General features: G+C 41.2%; 1 protein-coding gene and 2 long non-coding RNA genes across 7 annotated transcripts in view; 1 reads left to right on the forward strand and 2 right to left on the reverse strand.

Annotated features, from left to right (window-relative positions):
- The window catches only part of LOC145434939 (serine/threonine-protein kinase stk11-like), a 57,591-nt gene extending 42,854 nt beyond the window's left edge, over positions 1–14,737 (reverse strand). For 4 of the 5 annotated variants that reach the window (XM_080312160.1, XM_080312161.1, XM_080312162.1 and 1 more), the window contains exon 1: positions 14,559–14,736. In XM_080312160.1, the coding sequence (XP_080168286.1) occupies positions 14,559–14,637 (79 nt within the window). In that variant the 5' untranslated portion in view covers positions 14,638–14,736. Of the gene's footprint in view, positions 1–14,558 lie in introns of all 5 variants that reach the window. The other variant, XM_080312163.1, reaches the window with a different exon arrangement.
- LOC145434972 (uncharacterized) overlaps positions 1–17,834 on the forward strand; it is a 190,850-nt gene that overhangs the window by 19,158 nt on the left and 153,858 nt on the right. The gene's annotated exons all lie outside the window — the stretch shown is intronic.
- Positions 757–14,543, reverse strand: LOC145434974 (uncharacterized). Its single transcript, XR_013913657.1, has 2 exons — positions 5,363–14,543; positions 757–5,295 (listed from the first exon to the last, which is right to left on the reverse strand). It is a non-coding gene; the product is annotated as an uncharacterized LOC145434974 (long non-coding RNA).

A 17,834-nucleotide genomic window follows, 5' to 3' on the forward strand; every position in this document is an offset into this window, starting at 1 on the left:
TATAACTTAGGTCATTCGTTTACATGTGCTTTAGGTATAGACCAGTGGTTCTTAACCTTTTTTCTCCAGCGCCCCTTTCAAGAATTGCCTGTTTCTGGCGCCCCCTATATTGAGGACTGTAGTAAAAACAATGGGTAAGTGGTCGAAGTCCGGTTTTTGGTTGGGACTTCACTATTAGACATCTCAACTCATTAACGGTATAATTGTATGTGCTATTTTCGGATCAAATCCAGGATGTTATAACAACCATCGGGTAAGACAGGGCAACTTTTCCAATCTTCGGGTCGGATATGGGAAAACGAAGTACTGCACGGGCCGGATTCCTGACATGATACATCAATCGCGTATTTATCCACAAGTTCTTTGAACTCAGGCTACATGTTCGACGCTCAAACCCTTAGTTAAAGACTGCATGCGAAGATAAGTTAGATTGGGACGTTTTGTCAGGGTTGTAATGACTCGAGTCATGACTCGACTCGAGTCAGACTCGAGTCACGATTTTCTGATGACTCGACTTGACTCGAGTCATTTTTTTCAAAATACGGAAATGACTCGACTCGACTCGAGTCACAATGTGTATTGACTCGACTTGGACTCGAGTCATTACGCATGACTCTAACCAAGTCATATGACTCGAGACTCAGACGGCCTAGAGCGACGTTTCATTGTAATTTCGAAGAGAAGTAAAGTATAACCACCTTATTATGAGTTCTTCTATAGGTACTGGTACTTGAAAATACGGCCAGAAACTATTAAAAGTGAGGAAATTATTATATTGTAAATGCGAACCATTCGATATCATCAAACAGAATTATAGCAGTGGGTTTAACAAGACTTTATATGGAAACTGAGCAGTTAACACAATGACTTGGACTCGGACTCGGGTCATAATAACATTATTCGGACTCGAACCTCTTCTCGATGACTTGTACTTGGACTTGACTCGGTGGCGAATTGAAAATGACTCGACTTGACACGAGTCAAAACTGAAAAAGTGAGATTGACTTGTGACTCGGAGCCTAGTGATTTGGTTATAACCCTGCGTCTTGTTATTGTTTATGGTCGAAAATGTTTCACGCAAATCCATGCACATTATCAGGCAAGACAGGAAACTGTCCGCAGGGCGCTCAAATCACGTCGCGGGGCTGGATACAACAAGTTGCTAAAATAATCGAATTAATGTTACGAAATCAAGTTCTTTTATTGGGTCGAATTTTGCGATGGTAAATATTTTCGTAGATAGAAATGGAAAAAGTAGTATGTATCGGTGGATCGAGTTTTGTGATAACAAATAATTTTGTGGATAGAGACGGAGAAGTTTGTATCAATAGCTAATGAACAGCAATATAAGACACATTAACTGGATTTTGGAGTGGTCCATATTGCGATTTATTTGATGTTCGGCATTCTACATATAACTCAAATCTATCCGACTAGGCTCGACGTTGTAAACATATTTCAATTTGCTTTCGTGATGATCAAAGTGTTTTCTTTTTAACTTTAGCACACTGGGTAGCACACGGAATGAAGTAATAATCAATCGGTGGCATGCAAAATCACACAGATATCAGCCAAGTGAGTAAAAATCGCTTTCGCGGACAACAATATAATTTTGTATCTATGATATAGATCCACACCAACGAAGCGAGGCTGGTCAGTATCCATATTGTATTTATCATGCTTACTTAACGGTGAGCGATTGATCCGATATCCAGCTTGCGAAACGTTTATTCTTCATATTACATTTACGATATAACTACCATAGTGAATCATTGGACTCGACAGGATACCCGAGTCATTTGCCCAACAGAATATAAAATCCTTTTACAGTTGAATAAAAACGACAGGTCGTTGGAACATAAATACAACCAGGATTTATTTAGGTTGCTGGTTACAGTGATTTATGCTCACGCAACTTTTTCTTCTTATCATACACACACTGTTTGAGTTAGTCAAGTAAGTTGCGTCTGATATTTCAGTAATTGACTCTGTTGGGTTGTAACATGTCGACATATTGGGACGCAAAGGTGATACTATTTCCAGAAACTCAATTTTGACACAGGAAAAAAAACGGATCACTGATCGAGCGGCATGGTTTCAACCCTTGATACTGCTGTTTGATCACTTGAAGCCTTGATTGGTGTAAACCAGTGGTTCCCAACCTGTGGTACGCGTACCACTAGTGGTACGCGAAGGTCTTCCAGGTGGTACGCGGGGTTGATTTTGAGTTTTTTGAAGCGATAGTCGTCGTGGGTTGAGACAATCCCACCGATGACGCCCTACGGCAGAAGTGGCCAAACTGCGGCCGTAGAAGGGACTCTGTGCGGCCGTGGAAACGTAATTTAATTAGTATGTGTTGGCGGCAGTCGCCATGCAATTTGAATTTACGAATTGACTCCCGATTTCTTGATAGATTTTAATTAGAGATTTTGATTAATCTTGAAATTTTCTTCGCGCTGGGCGCGATTGAATGTGTCTTCATTTTAAATTTTAATACAGTAGGGCCCATTGCAATTAGAGCCCTACATTTGAGACTCGAAAAGTAAAGGAAAATGATGCGCCCTGTATAGAAATTCCAACTAGTAATCGTTTACACCTCACTATACCGACAATCCTGATGAGAGGTCAAGAAACAACAGCATGCATCAAAGTGACTAATAACAATTGGCCCACCCGAAGATGCATCATCATTTATAACCTGCCTTAATTTTCGAAAACACCCCTCCAACAACTCTACCGGTGAATATGACCACATCCATAGGCTGAGGAAGGTAAATATTTGATAGTGATATGTAAAACTACGAATATGAATCACGAAATTCATTAGTAAACCTGAAAAAAATTCACGCTTCGCGCGGCGTCAATGCCTCTTAACATCACCAGTGCGATTTCGATGCGTATAGCAAGCCTATATGAATAAATAGATTAGTCCGTAGTTCACCAGAACTGGACATAGACACACTCTAACGTGGGCATTTGCCGTCGACCTATAGTAAATTACGACTATGCCGGGGAATGCGGCCGTGGGCTACATAAGTAGTTGAAATGCGGCCGTGAATGGCAAAAGGGTTGGCCAACCCTGGCCTACGTGGAAGAGATCTAGTCATAAAGCATTGGGATTCATACCTAACCAAATTCCGTTTTAATATATTTGACCTCTATAATCACAAATGGATCCACCCACTACAGAAATCATATACTGGACCTAAAAATGGGCAGTTTATTTTCTGTTTCGCCGCCTTCGGAAGCTCAACTCGGTAGGAACATTCTTGATCGCCTTCGGCGCACGTACCTTATGCAGGTGGTACGCGAGCACTGCATAAAACCTTGAAATGGTACGCGGATGGAAAAAGGTTGGGAACCACTGGTGTAAACGATTAGGTTTGTGAAATATTAGCTGATAATCACGCCATACCATTCTGCAATACAACATCACGATATCTTGCAATATAACACATGGATTCGCTTGAGATAAAATCATCTTGTGGTCGGATAGGAAAATTAACACAGTGATTTTATGTCCACGCGTAAAAATATTGTCATATAGAGTCAGTTGGGTGTTGAGCGATTGTAGATTTATCATGTCTACTTAACGCATGTTAACGTGTGCATGGTTAATCCTACATGCAGCTTGTGAAACGCTGATTCCTCGTATGACATTTACCACGGGTATTTATTGGACTCGGCAGGATGTCAGAGACATTTGTTGAACATAATATTTAGGTCACTGCGCGCTTCGAACACCGGTTTTCAAAATCTGCACGTGTAAAATCAGCCATATGCACGGATATTCACACCAATTAAGATTTATTGTGACCGAAACAACGCCATACATAGAGTCATTAGTTCGACGAAATACGCAACTCGCGTACCACGAACCATCACAGCACGCATTTCTGAATTTCCGGTGTTTGGTTTATTTATTATATTTCAAGAAACGATACGTGCCGCTTTTAGCCCACCAAGCACCTCAAAATGCTGTTTTTTTTTATTTTCGGTGTCTTTGTTTATTTATTATATTAGCATATCACCATCGCTTACTTAGACTACTCACATTAACCCTGATGCACATGTGTCATTGCTGTATGTGTATTGGGATATCAGACATCCAAAAAAGTACTAGGTGATGAGTAACTGCTGGCTTCCGAGGTTTGACCGTGAATTTGTTGATCGCAATATTTTACATGAGCCACTTGTTAAGAGAGATAATTATGTTCCAGGCCCTACATCAGACCTGGGCAAAGTGCGACCCGCGGGCCAAATGCATACCGCGAATGGTTGCTTGGACTTCAAAACATAAAACTTGTTTTGTGAATGACTAAAACCATATACTGTACCAACTGAACAGAAAATTCGTTCACTTTGAAGCGCAATCCAGATTTTAAAAAAGGCAATGTGGCAAAGTATGAGTACCAATTAAAGTCACAAAAATCAGTCTTTCTATATAGTTTACTTCAAACCTTCTTTGTTGCCATTGTCACATTACGCAATATATGGTATGTGTTTCAAATTGTTACGTGATGTGTTTCCAAATCCCTAATTTGTAAAACAAGTCAATCAGTGCTCGCGATTACTATATGACTTATCATATCTATCACCCTTAAAGGATTAACGGTCCGATACCTAAGTGTTGGAGGTTTACCTAGGCTCCTCCTCGCCACCTCATCCGCGTCAGCGGTGTCTTGCAAAAGCCTAGAGGTGGGCCGTGCTATAAGTCGGCAGTTACGGAAAATACAAAGAATATCGGCCTGGTGTGAATGACCATAGTAGTCGACAAACGCCATGAATACCCCAAAAACAACAACAACAAAGGATTAACGGGCATGCCAAAAAAGATAGCTGAAAACTGAAATTCAAAGAAGGTTTAGACTTTAGAGCAGTGCTTCTCAACCGATGGACCGCGAAGCTATTTCAGGTGGGCCGCGAAGACATTTTAAGAAAGGATTAAAGATCCAAATTTGTAAGTCTGTTCGCTACCACGCAAGTAGCGTTGGGACCCCGGGAAATCCCAAACCCGGGATCCCGGAATTTGAAGCAATCCCTATCCTGGGATTAATCCCAATGAAATCCCGGGATTTGTAAACAGCATTTTCCAAGGTTTACGTAGAGCCATATCTCTTATTTTGATAATAAAGCAATGTTACAAACTCTGCTGATCGTCTGTGGTTCCCAACCTTTTTCGGTGTCGGGGCCGAATTTAGAATTTCAGAGTACGGTCGGGGCCGCACGAAAATCAGGGCAATGGAACGAACCCAAAATAGTCATCAAAATATGAAAATTGGCATTGTTCCCTATCTATCAATCGAAGACATTGGCCATTGTTATGGTCGTTGTGTTGCTATACGCTCCCATTGTTCAGAACAATCGACCTTTGGTGGCTATTTCGGAGCAGTTTTATTGCCCTGACGAGATTTCAATTCGTATTTTTGGAATCAGTACGACAGTAGGTTTTAAATTATTCGAACGCTTGGGTCTTGAAGTGTAGGACTACTAATTATGCTGCTTTCGGGGCCGTTTAGTGAGTCAGCTTTTATTTCCTAAACGCGCGAAGCGCGAAAATTTTTTGTAATTCATAATTGAATCGGTGAATATGCTCGGGAATCGCATATATATTGCTATCAATTTTTATTCTCTCTCTGCTCACGTAGTCAGTTTTACAGGTAGAGCCGAGGAAGGTGTGTTTGAAAAGGTAGGACCCCTCAATAATAATTAAACATCTCCGGGAGTATATCCGTTGGCAGGAACGAAAGAGCACTTCGTGAGCCCCCCTCCACCGAATAAAACTTTGGTCTTGGGCTCCCATAGGGTGAAAAAGCTACCCCTATCACCTTGTTCGCTTTTACCACGAAATTAGCGCTACCGTTAAGTGGGCCTAGCGCGAAGCGCGAAATTTTCGATATTTTATGATAAAATCGGTCAATATTATCGGGAATTGCATATATATTGCTATCAATTTATTGTCCTCGCTGCTCACGTAATCAGATTTACCGTTAGAGCTAAGTGAGGTGTCTTGGACACTGTAGAACCCGTTTGTATGACCCCGTCATGATGTTATCTCGTGACCTACTGTCTGCTATATCAAAAAATATAGAATCGCCCAAACGCAGGCAACTAAACTAGGAGAGGCACACTATTTCAAATTGGTATTTCTTCACTGGAATATAATTTGTCGCTGCGGGATGATATGTGTCTTGTAAAGTTCAGATTGCCAAGACAGTCTTTTCTATATATAACCAAACTTCGGTCAGCATAAGGGCAGTCCTTTTCGGCCAAGGTATTCTCGCTGCCAATCGTGCTGACACACTTCTTGGAGTCGCATGTTACATGGCATAAAGCTTAATATGTCTAGGTGCGTCGTGGCACGGTAATGGCAAACGCCGATATGCATATTTCGAAAAATAATTTTTTTGGGGGGATGAGTACCCAAAATTCAAGATATTTGTCAGCATGAAGTCACGTCTAGAGTAAAAAGATGCATAAATTTTCAGAAAATACTCTATAACTTATGCTTATTAACGATATAATTTTGAGCCCCCTTCGAGCTCGACCCCCCCCCCCTTCCCTCGGGGCCGCGGTTGGGAATCACTGGTCTAAATCAATTCACAATTATTTGATATTAAAGCCAACTATGGCATAACAATGAACTACACAATCACTTCCGTCGTAGTCTACGAATCGTAGCAGTGTAACTGAGTATCGGAAAGTCACAAGGACGGTGCTGTGGAGGTGAAATGCAGGTCGAATAATAGCGAATTTCGAAGTTGTCAATGCGAAGAGATAATCACATGTTTGGCGAAACTGTTTGTTTTATAAATCTACAGAAAAAGCCAAATGCAACTTGTGTCAAGACGTTTTGAAAGCTTCAGTGTCTAGCACAAAGGGTCTGATAACGCATTTAAGGTCCGTACAAATGATGGTAATTAAATCATGCATGATACAATCGGACACGTCAAAGGAAGATCAGCCAAAAATGAAAATGAGGAAGTCGATTCCTATAAAATAAATCGCATAAGACTCGCCTCGATGAACTTCCTAACCATCAGTTAACTGCTGTGGACGGGTTAACATTTATTCAATTACCCAAAGTGAGTGAATTCGTCGGGCCTTCAAGGCTTATGGCTATGACTTGTCAAGATGTCGCAAACGGGTTCGTGACTTGGTGATCGAGTACAGCAAATAAATCCGTAAGTGTGGGGAAGAAGAGCTTATAGCAATGAAACACAACATTGGACGTTTTTCGGTCAAGTTTGACGAATAAACTTCTACCCGAAACAGGCGGTACTTGAATTTAAACGCTCATTGTCCGGGTGGCCTTCGGTCGCTGGGTTTCATTCGTATTCACGGGAGCATGTTTTTGCAACAATACTACAAGGAATAAATGTTGTCTGTGTAGCTTGTATGTGTATTTTACTACTTTGCTAATCCCGGGAAATCCCGAGAATGAGAAGCGCAAATCCCAGGTAATCCCGATCCCGGGTTTTCAAACTTGATCCCGAAGTCCCAACCCTACACGCAAGTCGAAAATTAACGAAAAATGTCAAAATTTTAAACTTTTTTTTCCACTTTCGGATGATGATTCCGGACCATGTAATTGACGGACCTGCGGGGCTCGTGCACTTTCGGACCATACTCACTAAAGCAGTGGTTCTCAACCTTTTTTGACACGCGCCCCCCTTGGAGATGGTCAAAAAACTCGCGCCCCCCCCCCTGACCTCCCTTGCATTTTTCGTCATGTCAAAAAGAGCACATCATCCAATACAGAGGTGGGCAACGTTTTTGATAATCATCACCGCATTTCGATTGCTTATGTAGCGTAAGGCCGCATTCCAGGGCATAGCGGCAATGAACGATCTGGACGCAAAATTCCTACGGTAAGCTGTCCATATCCATTCCCGGTGAACTCCGGACTATTCTACTTTTCTCAATGGCCTATTGTACGCACCGAAATCGCGAGTGGCAATGTTATGAATAGTTGCCGGGAGGTGCATATTGTCGCGCGGAGCGCGAAAATTTTTCAGGGCCGCGAACGAATTGCTATTTCTTGCCAATTCCCATTCCGGCTCAGATTAAGAAGGGCGCTACTGCATTAAAATAGAAAAATGCAGTCTTGTTGAATTGCGCGGAGGGGGAAGAAAATTTCAAGATTAATTAAAATCTCTCGAAAATGCGGGAGTGAATTCGTAATTGCAATTTGCATGTCTACAGCCGCCAACGCATACTAATTGAATTAGGCGTCGACGGCCGCTCAAATTCCCTTCTACGGCTGCAGGCTGTCCACCCCTGATCTAATAGTATACATAAGGTATATCTTACGCCAATTTTGAATCTGCATTCCAGTTGTTGAGTCTTTTACATTGCTGACAAATTTCTTCAAATTTGTTTGAAAATAACAAAAAACATTGAACAAGACATCCATTAATTAATTTTAATGTAGGTCACCCTGAGACTAATCCTGATGCTGGTAGTGAGTACAGAGAGCAAGGCGTCGTTCTGTCCTGCCAGGCTAAATCTGATCAGTTTTCGAAATGAATTAATTGTGTTGATTTATAGCCTAATTGAGGGCGAAACCGGGCAACCTATGTTGCATCTAAGTCTGTCTTAGGCAGTGCAGTTCGCAAGCTACTAACAGGAGCTGCTATACTCAGTTGAGCGCTGTTGCTAGAGTTTGAATTTTGCAAGCTTTCTGGAATATGGAATAAATTTCATCTTCATTAATCGTCTTCTCATATTGGATGTGAAACACATGTTCAGACACGTACAATTTATACTGACTTTGTCAATTTCTCGCGCCCCCCCTGAGAGCCTCCCACGCCCCCCAAGGGGGGCGCGCCCCCCAGGTTGAGAACCCCTGCACTAAAGCCTTGCGGCGAAAATGTGTTTTTGGTCCGAAAGTGCATGAGCCCCGTACTAGTCCGGTTTCGTCAAATTTAGATATGGGAATTAGGGTGCGTGATTCGCAAAATACCAGTTTTTAAATGCTAGTCACCTTTATAGCCAGGGTTGCCATACCGTCCTTATTTCTCAGATTTGTCCTTATTTTGAAAGGTCACGTCTTAGAAAACTCAACTGTCCTTATTTCTAAGAAATGTCCTTATTTTCGACTTGCGTCCTCATTTTGTCTTATTTTAAACCACTATACATCGTTTTCCATCGTTTTCCTCTGGTATCTGTATTGCATATTATTCTACAATGTTCTTGCGTCGAGATTTCATGACATCATAAATGCAAGGAACTCTCGTGACGTACACACCACAAGATTTGGCTTCCAAGTGATGAGATAGCTAGGCCAGTGAGTGGTGGTATATAGCAGATTCGTCTGAACCAAGCTACCGCAGCGGACGTCATTTTAGCGGTAAACAGCAGTACCAGATTCCTGCTGTTTGGTCTAAAGCAGAATAAGCACAAGCTGTGAGGAAGGCAGCATTTATTGCGTAATAGTCAAAAAAGGCGCAGTGCAGTCGACACATTGGTTAAACAGTAGTAAAGCTATAAATCATTGATAAATTTATCTAAACTATATTGCACTTGCCCATGTAGTTTCAGCTACTAATAAGGCAAAATCTGATTAGTTAAAATGAGCAGGCGTAAAAACGTTTTTCGTGACGATTACGAGATAGTATTCAAAGGCATCTAACGAAGCTTGAAGGGCGAGTGGTTCGCACATTGCAACATCTGCAATTGTGTCATTAACCTGGAGGCCATAAGAAAGACCACTATTTCAACTCACATTGGTACCCCGAAACACAAGAAGCCTGTCAATAGAATTAATTTGAGCCAATCGATGAATAATATTTTCACAAGTCGAACAGCACCAACGGCCACAGACAGCTGCTGCAGAGCGTACCTGGGCATGCCATACAGTCAAACACCAGCAATCATTGCTCGCCAACGATTGCACATCGCAATTGTTCAAAGCAATATTCCCCGATTCCAACATCGCAAATAAGTTTTCTTCGTCCAGAACCAAGACTACAAGCATTGTTACTGGAATTCTTGCTCCATACGCTCAAAAAATGATTTTGTCTAAGCTTGTTGTACGGCCTTTTCCCATCTTGGTTGACGCCTCTAATCAAAACGAGTTGAAGAAGTTTGGTTTATCACTCTATGGAGGGGCAAGACCTATGGGCGAGACCAACGTTTTTTGGGGGGAAGGGGGTGTTTCGGCCCTGAGTAAAGGTAAACCTAAACCTGAGCTGTCGTGAGATCCATGAAGCACTTTCTAATAACAAGGAGTTGCTGGAGCAGATTGTTTCTGGCGAAAAGTATGGAATGTGATAGGCCACGGCTCGTATAAATACGAAGTATGTACAAAAACACTTTTTCATGCTAATCTAATTTTTTCGACTGTCCTTATTTTTGGGTCCATGTCGATGGCAACCCTGTTTATAGCTCTCAGAGAAATGCTGAGATACCTCGAATATGTGACTGGCGGTACTGAACTTGAACAGTGCTTTCAGAACTACATTGATTGCTGTTGAATTTTTTACCTCAAATAATTTTCGTGGGCCCCTTATCAAACTTCCAAATATTCCAAACACTTTATATTCTCAAGATTAGAAAAGTAATTTCACATTCTCCTGCTCCAAATTAAATTGTTTTGTGCCTCAACCTACGTCGCCGTGCTCACAATTATGGAGTCAGATTTTCGTCACAATCATATTGATTGGAGCGTGAAATCCGACAGTGCGTTATTGTGTATGCGTGAGATTGAAATTCATTCTTTCTTCAAAGTCTTTGCGAACGTTGATCGGGAAATGCAGCAATCCAGCCCAATTACCGCAAATCACGTTCCTCATAATCGACGTAATAGACGAATTGCTGATTGGATATTCGCTTTGTTGTCTGTTTTTGTCTGTGGTATTCATGGTGTTTTTGTACTACTAAGCGCGACGAGATTACTGTACCGCACTGAAAACATAAAAACTGGCGCCCAGGAGCAGTGGTTTGAACGTTTGTCGCGAAATGGGTGTCTGGTGGGCCGCGCAATGAAATTTGGATGAAAAGTGGGACGCGAACTGAAAAAGGTCGGGAAGCACTGCTTTAGAGCACTAAATATTTGTATACTGTAGTCAGGGGTAAACCCGTCCTTTTAGTTTTTGCCGAGCATGTCGCCGAAATTAGGGATTTTAATTGAAGTCGGTCTTATGACAAAAACACGAAACACTCGGTCAAAGGAGGGCAAATTCAGAAAAACTGCAAGCTTCGCTCGACATCAAGGCCATCTAAGCTGCACACTGCTCGGGAGGCAGCGACCAAGAAAATAAGCTTTGTACCAATGCATATACATTTCAGTGCAGTTGTTCTCCAACTAGGGGGGGGGGGGCGTGAAAGCATCCGAAGGGGGCGCGAAGCCGAGGTTTAATGAAAATCTTTTCTCGCTCTGCGCGATTAACCGTCAGCTTTTAGTTGTTGCTCTGTGTATTGTCCGACTTCTATATTTTCAGAATTCTTCCATCAACAGCCATCTCCTTTTATGCCTATCCGTTGGGATTGCTAGCATTTTGGTTGCACTTTTTAATATTTTGTGATGGCATGATAAGGGGGGTGGGGCGATATTTTTCACTTTCATAGAAGGAGGCGTGCCTAAACAATATTTGGGAACCACTGTTTTAGAGTCTTAATAGAATTAAATGCCACTTTCTAATTACCTAACATCAACACATTCACAGAGCATCATTTATTAAAATCGTAAATTTAAGTCACAAACAGCCATACATGTCAATCAACTGTTACGTCACAATTGAAAATTCGTGACGTTGTGGTAGGACTAATCCGAACACACTGCATGCGATTCGTCGTGTGTGCCACATTTCCACACTGTAAAAACTCGTATTAGCCATGTTGTTTGCCTTATTGGAACATGCAAAACTTGAGTAACGAGAACGTAGGTTCGTCGTGATGCTCCTTTTAAATGCGAGAATCCATGATCACAAGTCAAGGTGGAGCCAAACATTGTCACTGCAGCAGTATGTACCCCACCCACTCTAAGGTGTGATGCCTCAGTGGCGTGAGATCAGGGGAGGCAAAGTGCATGAGGCAGTGCCACACCTGTCTTAACGATAAGTGGACTAAAATTGTGAAACCTTCTATTGCTATTGATATTTTCCATTGATTTTCATGAATGGCTATATTGAAAACATTTTTCTCCAGAAATCACACATTTTGCATATTTATGGTTCGAAAATGAAGCGCGAAACGAGAGGTAAGGCACAGACCACCCAAGTTTCACCATTACCGTAAATAGCTTAGAATTTATTATGACATATATTAATTGAATGTAGCCTACCTGTCGCGCTGGATCCTAAAATCTATATACTTATCGAATGATCAAGTACTAAAGTATTCGGCGGTAATATATAACGTTGCGCTATACGCTTACATTTTATCGCCAGTACTACAGAGCTACTTGCCAATCAAGAACGTGGATAGCTGTGTCGTTGTCTGTAATTAGAGTTTGTAGTTGTGAATATCACTTTCACTGCAGTTTTTTTCGTGCCGTATATCAAGAAGGCAATGTGCATTTGAAAACTTAGTTGTCATATGGACGTCGCCATGTCTACCATTCTCTTTGATCAATCGAGGCATCATGCAATCTAAGATTTCGAGTCTGGTACGTCGGATTCGCGAGGGATATTGATCGCCGGTACTACAGTAACTTAAAATTGAGGATTTTGAAAACGGGTGGGGGATCCGAGCTCGCAACTCTGACGACCGCATAGTCATTACTTTTCAAAGACATGCTTATTGCTTATGTTTATAATGCCAATAGAAGAATTTTTCTGGCCGTTATGAAAATTTATCAACAAGTTACTACAATATTGATCAATTCATTACAAAAATATAAATATTTGGCAAAGAACTATAGGTTCTCAACTCCAGCGAACTCGTCTGTAACATAAGCAAACATCAAAATACAAAACATGTCGGCGTAGCCATCTCGCTAATTTCTCGGAAGTGGTGTGGTCAGCGATGAGCAAAGAGAAATTGTCCCCCAATATATGAGTGTGATTATTCCTCGAGCATCAAGCGAGACAACCCACCGAATTGAGTTATTAGCACAAATTTGTAACCTGAAACTCGCACCTCATTTGTGTTGCAGAAGTAATATCAGTTTAAGTCCATCAAGAGAGCAGTACAAATGTTTATTTGAAGACTATTGAGTTACTTTCGTCTGCTTGTGGTTTCCTAAACGTTTTACACAACAACAAAAAATATTATAAATGGTACTTCTATGTGGGTTTTGAGACAATATGGTAGGTGCCTAATCCAAAAACTTGACGTGATAGGGGAAAACGGAAGTCATTTTTGCATTCAGCTCCCCAAAGCCAGTGAATAACAATTGTCCGATAAAAGTCAACTAGAAATTGTGTTCCCCAGTGAAATGATTAAAATTCATTTCAATCAAACCGCACCGAAATTCCGTACCAACTTTTCACAAGAGATAATCTAAAGTTACGATTGCTTCCAAATCATGATTGCTTATTTAGATGAATAAGACAAATCTGATTCATGATTAAAACTGACATGTATCTGAATGTCAAAGGGGCATTGCGCTTCAAATGTTATGTGGATGATTGAAGATGAAATATGGGGTGAAGTCATAGCCGCAGTCATTTTCTTAAGAAAGCCATCACAACGGAAGTGCAGCTAACGGATTATTCCGATACATCCCGTTCCACTCTATATCTGCAATATAAAACTCTATATGCTGCCGCTGCTTCGCTGCTTAACCCGTTGCGAAATTGCTGGCACGATTTGTTCACTGTTGCACTTGTTCGACCGAGTTTTTCGACGCGAACTCGATATTGTATTCCCACCTCGTTAAGTAGTTGCTGAAAATATTTTGGTTTATTCCATTGTGAATATACTATTCCATTGTACGGTGGCTTTCTGAAGAAAATGGCTGCGGCCAAAAATTATTTCCCGATTTTAGCTTTAATTCGAAACCACATCATATTAAGAGTGCGGTAGCCCTTTACATTTTGTTATCAAGCAACAAAAGCATTAGCATATTCAAATCTGGCGTCGTTGTATATCAGTCCTCTTCCATGCAAAACTATATGTACTTCATTAGCAATTTGTTGGATGCCCGCTCTTTTATTAGAGAATACATGGTTCGATATTGTGTATCACGAAACTTCATAACCTCAACAATTTAATCAAGTTTCCGCTAAATATCCATCAAAAGTTGGTAGTTAAGGTTAATCAACGCACGGCAATTACTTTACGTCGAAAACTTGCATTCAATTAATTACGTTTCGTTAGTATGAAGGAATAGTTTGCGTGATTTTGACTTTTAAACTTGTCCAAACAAATATGTGCGCACCGATTGTATCAATAATTTCAGCCGTACGTTTTTGAAAAGACATCATGTTTCAATAATTATATGTGATGTTGAATTCAGGTATAAAGTGTCGTCATATAGGTTATCGTGAAATAACGTTGGAGATTCGAGTCCACTTTATTTCTATAACACTCCAATAATACCCGTCGCCACAACGGCATCACCGTCTGAAGTTACAGGTGATTTTACAACAGTCTAAGTGTAGTTCACTTACTTCCCACAACAGATCCGAATATCCCAGCAGCCAACGCAACACCTCCACCGATAACAACTGCTGCGACAGGAGGAGCCATACTGATAAATGCTAATATTTAAGGTTAAATAAACATTAGCATCAGATTTTTCGAAATCGTATCAAATGTATCATTCTAAAAAAATAGAATAGGTATGACATTTACATCGATGAACTCTAATCGCAATTTTGCATGTCCTGTATACAAGCACTATAGTGACATGTGATTAAGTTCATGACAAAGACTGCCACTAATAAATTGACCTCCTTTAGATTCAGATTAACCATCAAATGAAAAAAAAGGTAGGTTATTCAATTTGCGACTTGTGGCTTGACCTTGTCACATTAGCACACTTCACTCTCGGGATACGTAAGAAAGTACTACATATCCACAATTGAGTTATATGGAATATAGATAACAGTAAGAGAAAATATTTCCTCTGCACTACATGTTGGTGGTCGTAACTGCACAATTAATACTGCATCGTGCGTGGCTCGTGAAAACGATTGCTTATGCCGTGGTTATCAATCTTTTTCAACTCGGTGCACCCTCTGATAGAAGAAATATAGTTCGCGGTACAAGCACCTCGAATACCCTGACTGACGCGTAGCGTAGTGGTATATTGTAGGGCAGTGGTTCCCAACCTTTTTCAGTGGCAGGGCCAAATTTAGAATTTCAGAGTACGGTCGGGGCCGCACGAATACCAGGGCAATGAAAGGAACCCAAAATAGTCACCAAAATATAAAAATCGCATTGTTCCGATCATTCGCTTGACGCCATTGGCCACGGTGTTGCCGCACTCCCGTTGTTCAGAACAATCAACCTTTGCTGGCTATTTCGGAGTAGTTTTATTGCCCTGGCGAGATTTCAATTCGTATTTTTGGAATCAGTGCGCCACCTCCTTTCGATAAACATCGTCATATCAAATTATTCGGACGCTTGGGTCGCGAGCAATAGGACTACCAATTATGCTGTTTTTTTGCCGGCTAAGCAGTATCCTACGCATCTCGACGTATTTAATCGTGAGTCACTTGTTGTACATCTATCCGTAAATTAGTTATCAATACCCAGGGCCGTAACAGCACTTCGTGAGCCCCCCCAAACGTGGCTCCAGGCTAGATGGCTGTTTACCGATATTTATCATCTAAGACCGGGTCTCCGTTTTAGGCAGCTTCTCTCGAGTAATCGCACCAAGCGCGAAAAATTTCCATAATTCATGATTGAATCGGTCAATATTATCGGGAATTGAAAATATATTGGTATCAATTTTTATCCTCTCTCTCCTCACGTAATCAGATTGACCGGTTGAGCCGAGTGAGTTGTGTTTGAAAAGGTAGGATCACTCAATAATAATTAAACATCTTCGGGCGTATATCCGTTGGCAGGAACGAAACAGCACTTCGTCAGGCCTTCAAAACACTTAGGTATTGAGCTAGCATAGGGTGATAAACCAACCCCCGTAACGTTGTTCGCTTCTGTCACGAAATCAGGATCACCGTTTAGTGAGCCGGAGTGGAGCGCGAAAATTTTCGATAATTCAAAATAAAATAGGTCAATAAGATCGGGAATTGCATATATATTGCTATCAACTCTCTGCTCACGTAATTAAATTTACCGGTGGAGCTGAGTGAGGTGTCTTGGAAACTGTAGGGCCCGTAAATAATAATTAAACATATTTGGACGGGCGAGCCCGTTCGCACGACTTCGTTACATGATGTTATTTTGTGACCTCCAGTCTGCTATATCACAAAAAATAGAATCGCCCAAACGTACTAAACTAAAAGATGCACGCGATTTTAAATTGGTAGTTCTTCACTGGCATATAATTCTTCCCTGCGGGGTGGTAGCCTATTTTTCTCGTAAGGTTCAGATTGCCAAGACAGGAATATTCGGCGCCAGTCATTTAGGAGCCAATGGTCAATTATACTTATATGTATTCTGTATATACATAACGAAGTTTCCGGTCAGCGTAAGGGCAGTCCTTTTCGGCCAAGGTTTTCTCGCTGTCGATCGTTATGACACGCTTCTCGGAGTCGCATGTTATATGGCCTAAAACTTTATACGTCTTCGTGCGTCGTGACGCGGTATGGTCAACGCCGATATGCCCACTTCTATAAATCTTGCGTAATTTATCTTGGTGGAAGAGTATCCAATAATGAAGGTACTTTGAAACTTGAAATCGCGCGCAGCGCGAAAAATTTTTGATTTTTTTTTTCATAAAATTTCATAAAATACTCTATAATTCATGCTAATTCACTAAATAATTTTGGGCCCCCTTCGAGCTCGTTCCCCCAATTGGGGGCTTGGGGTGTGGCGGTTACGGCCCTGTCAATACCTACATCTATATCTATAGGTACTGCTCGTTCAACTGGAAAGTTAGGGCACATTGCATTGAAACAGCAGTCTACTCACAACTTTCCTGCAATCCTAATTGAAAACTCTTGACTCCAAGCCAAGCAAGAGTATTTTATAAATATTTTTTTTCTTAAATCGATTTCTCAATATTTTTGTGGGGGCCGCAGAAAGGCTAGCTGGGGGCCGCGGTTGGGAATCACTGTTGTAGGGGGTATATTGTAATCGTCAGCAATTAGTAGAGAATTGGAGAGAACATTGTATATCAACAAACGTATGATATACAATGATATAGAATGTTCCTTCCAATACTCTACTAGTTGCTGACGATTACCCCTGACGAGTGTCAGCCGAAAATATTCGGGTTCATTTCAATATGAATATACTATATAATTGTATATTGAAGTTCTGTACTTCCAAGAAGCTCTTCAAACATTTATTATAATAGATACTAGCTATATTGACAAACGTCTAATCTGCCAGCTGCAAACGATTTTAAATAATGATCCACTACTAGCCTCTGCCTTATATTGTATAGGTATCGCTCTGAGAGGTACACAATGTGATGAAAGCAATTGGCGTTTTGGTTGCACAACAGTTCAGAGTCATTTGCGTAAACTCTACCCTTTCCTTGTTAGCACATACGAACGGAATTGTTGGCATAGAATTCGTTGAATTGCATCATTGATTGCTTTAAAGAGGGATGGTCAACCTTTCTGCTATTTACTTATGTAGCCTACGGCCGCATTCCAAGGCATATTCGTAAGGAACTAGCTGGGCGCCAACCTGGTAAACTGTCCATGTCCATTTGCGGTGAACAACGGCCATATCTACTCATTCATGTCGACTCACCATGCGTACCGAAATCGCGAGTGGTCACTGGCCACACTATGAATCGATGATCA

This window comes from Botryllus schlosseri, chromosome 3, assembly GCF_051294905.1.
Source record: "Botryllus schlosseri isolate E-star chromosome 3, Bs_hap1, whole genome shotgun sequence".
In the NCBI taxonomy this organism is placed as follows: Eukaryota; Metazoa; Chordata; class Ascidiacea; order Stolidobranchia; family Styelidae; genus Botryllus; species Botryllus schlosseri.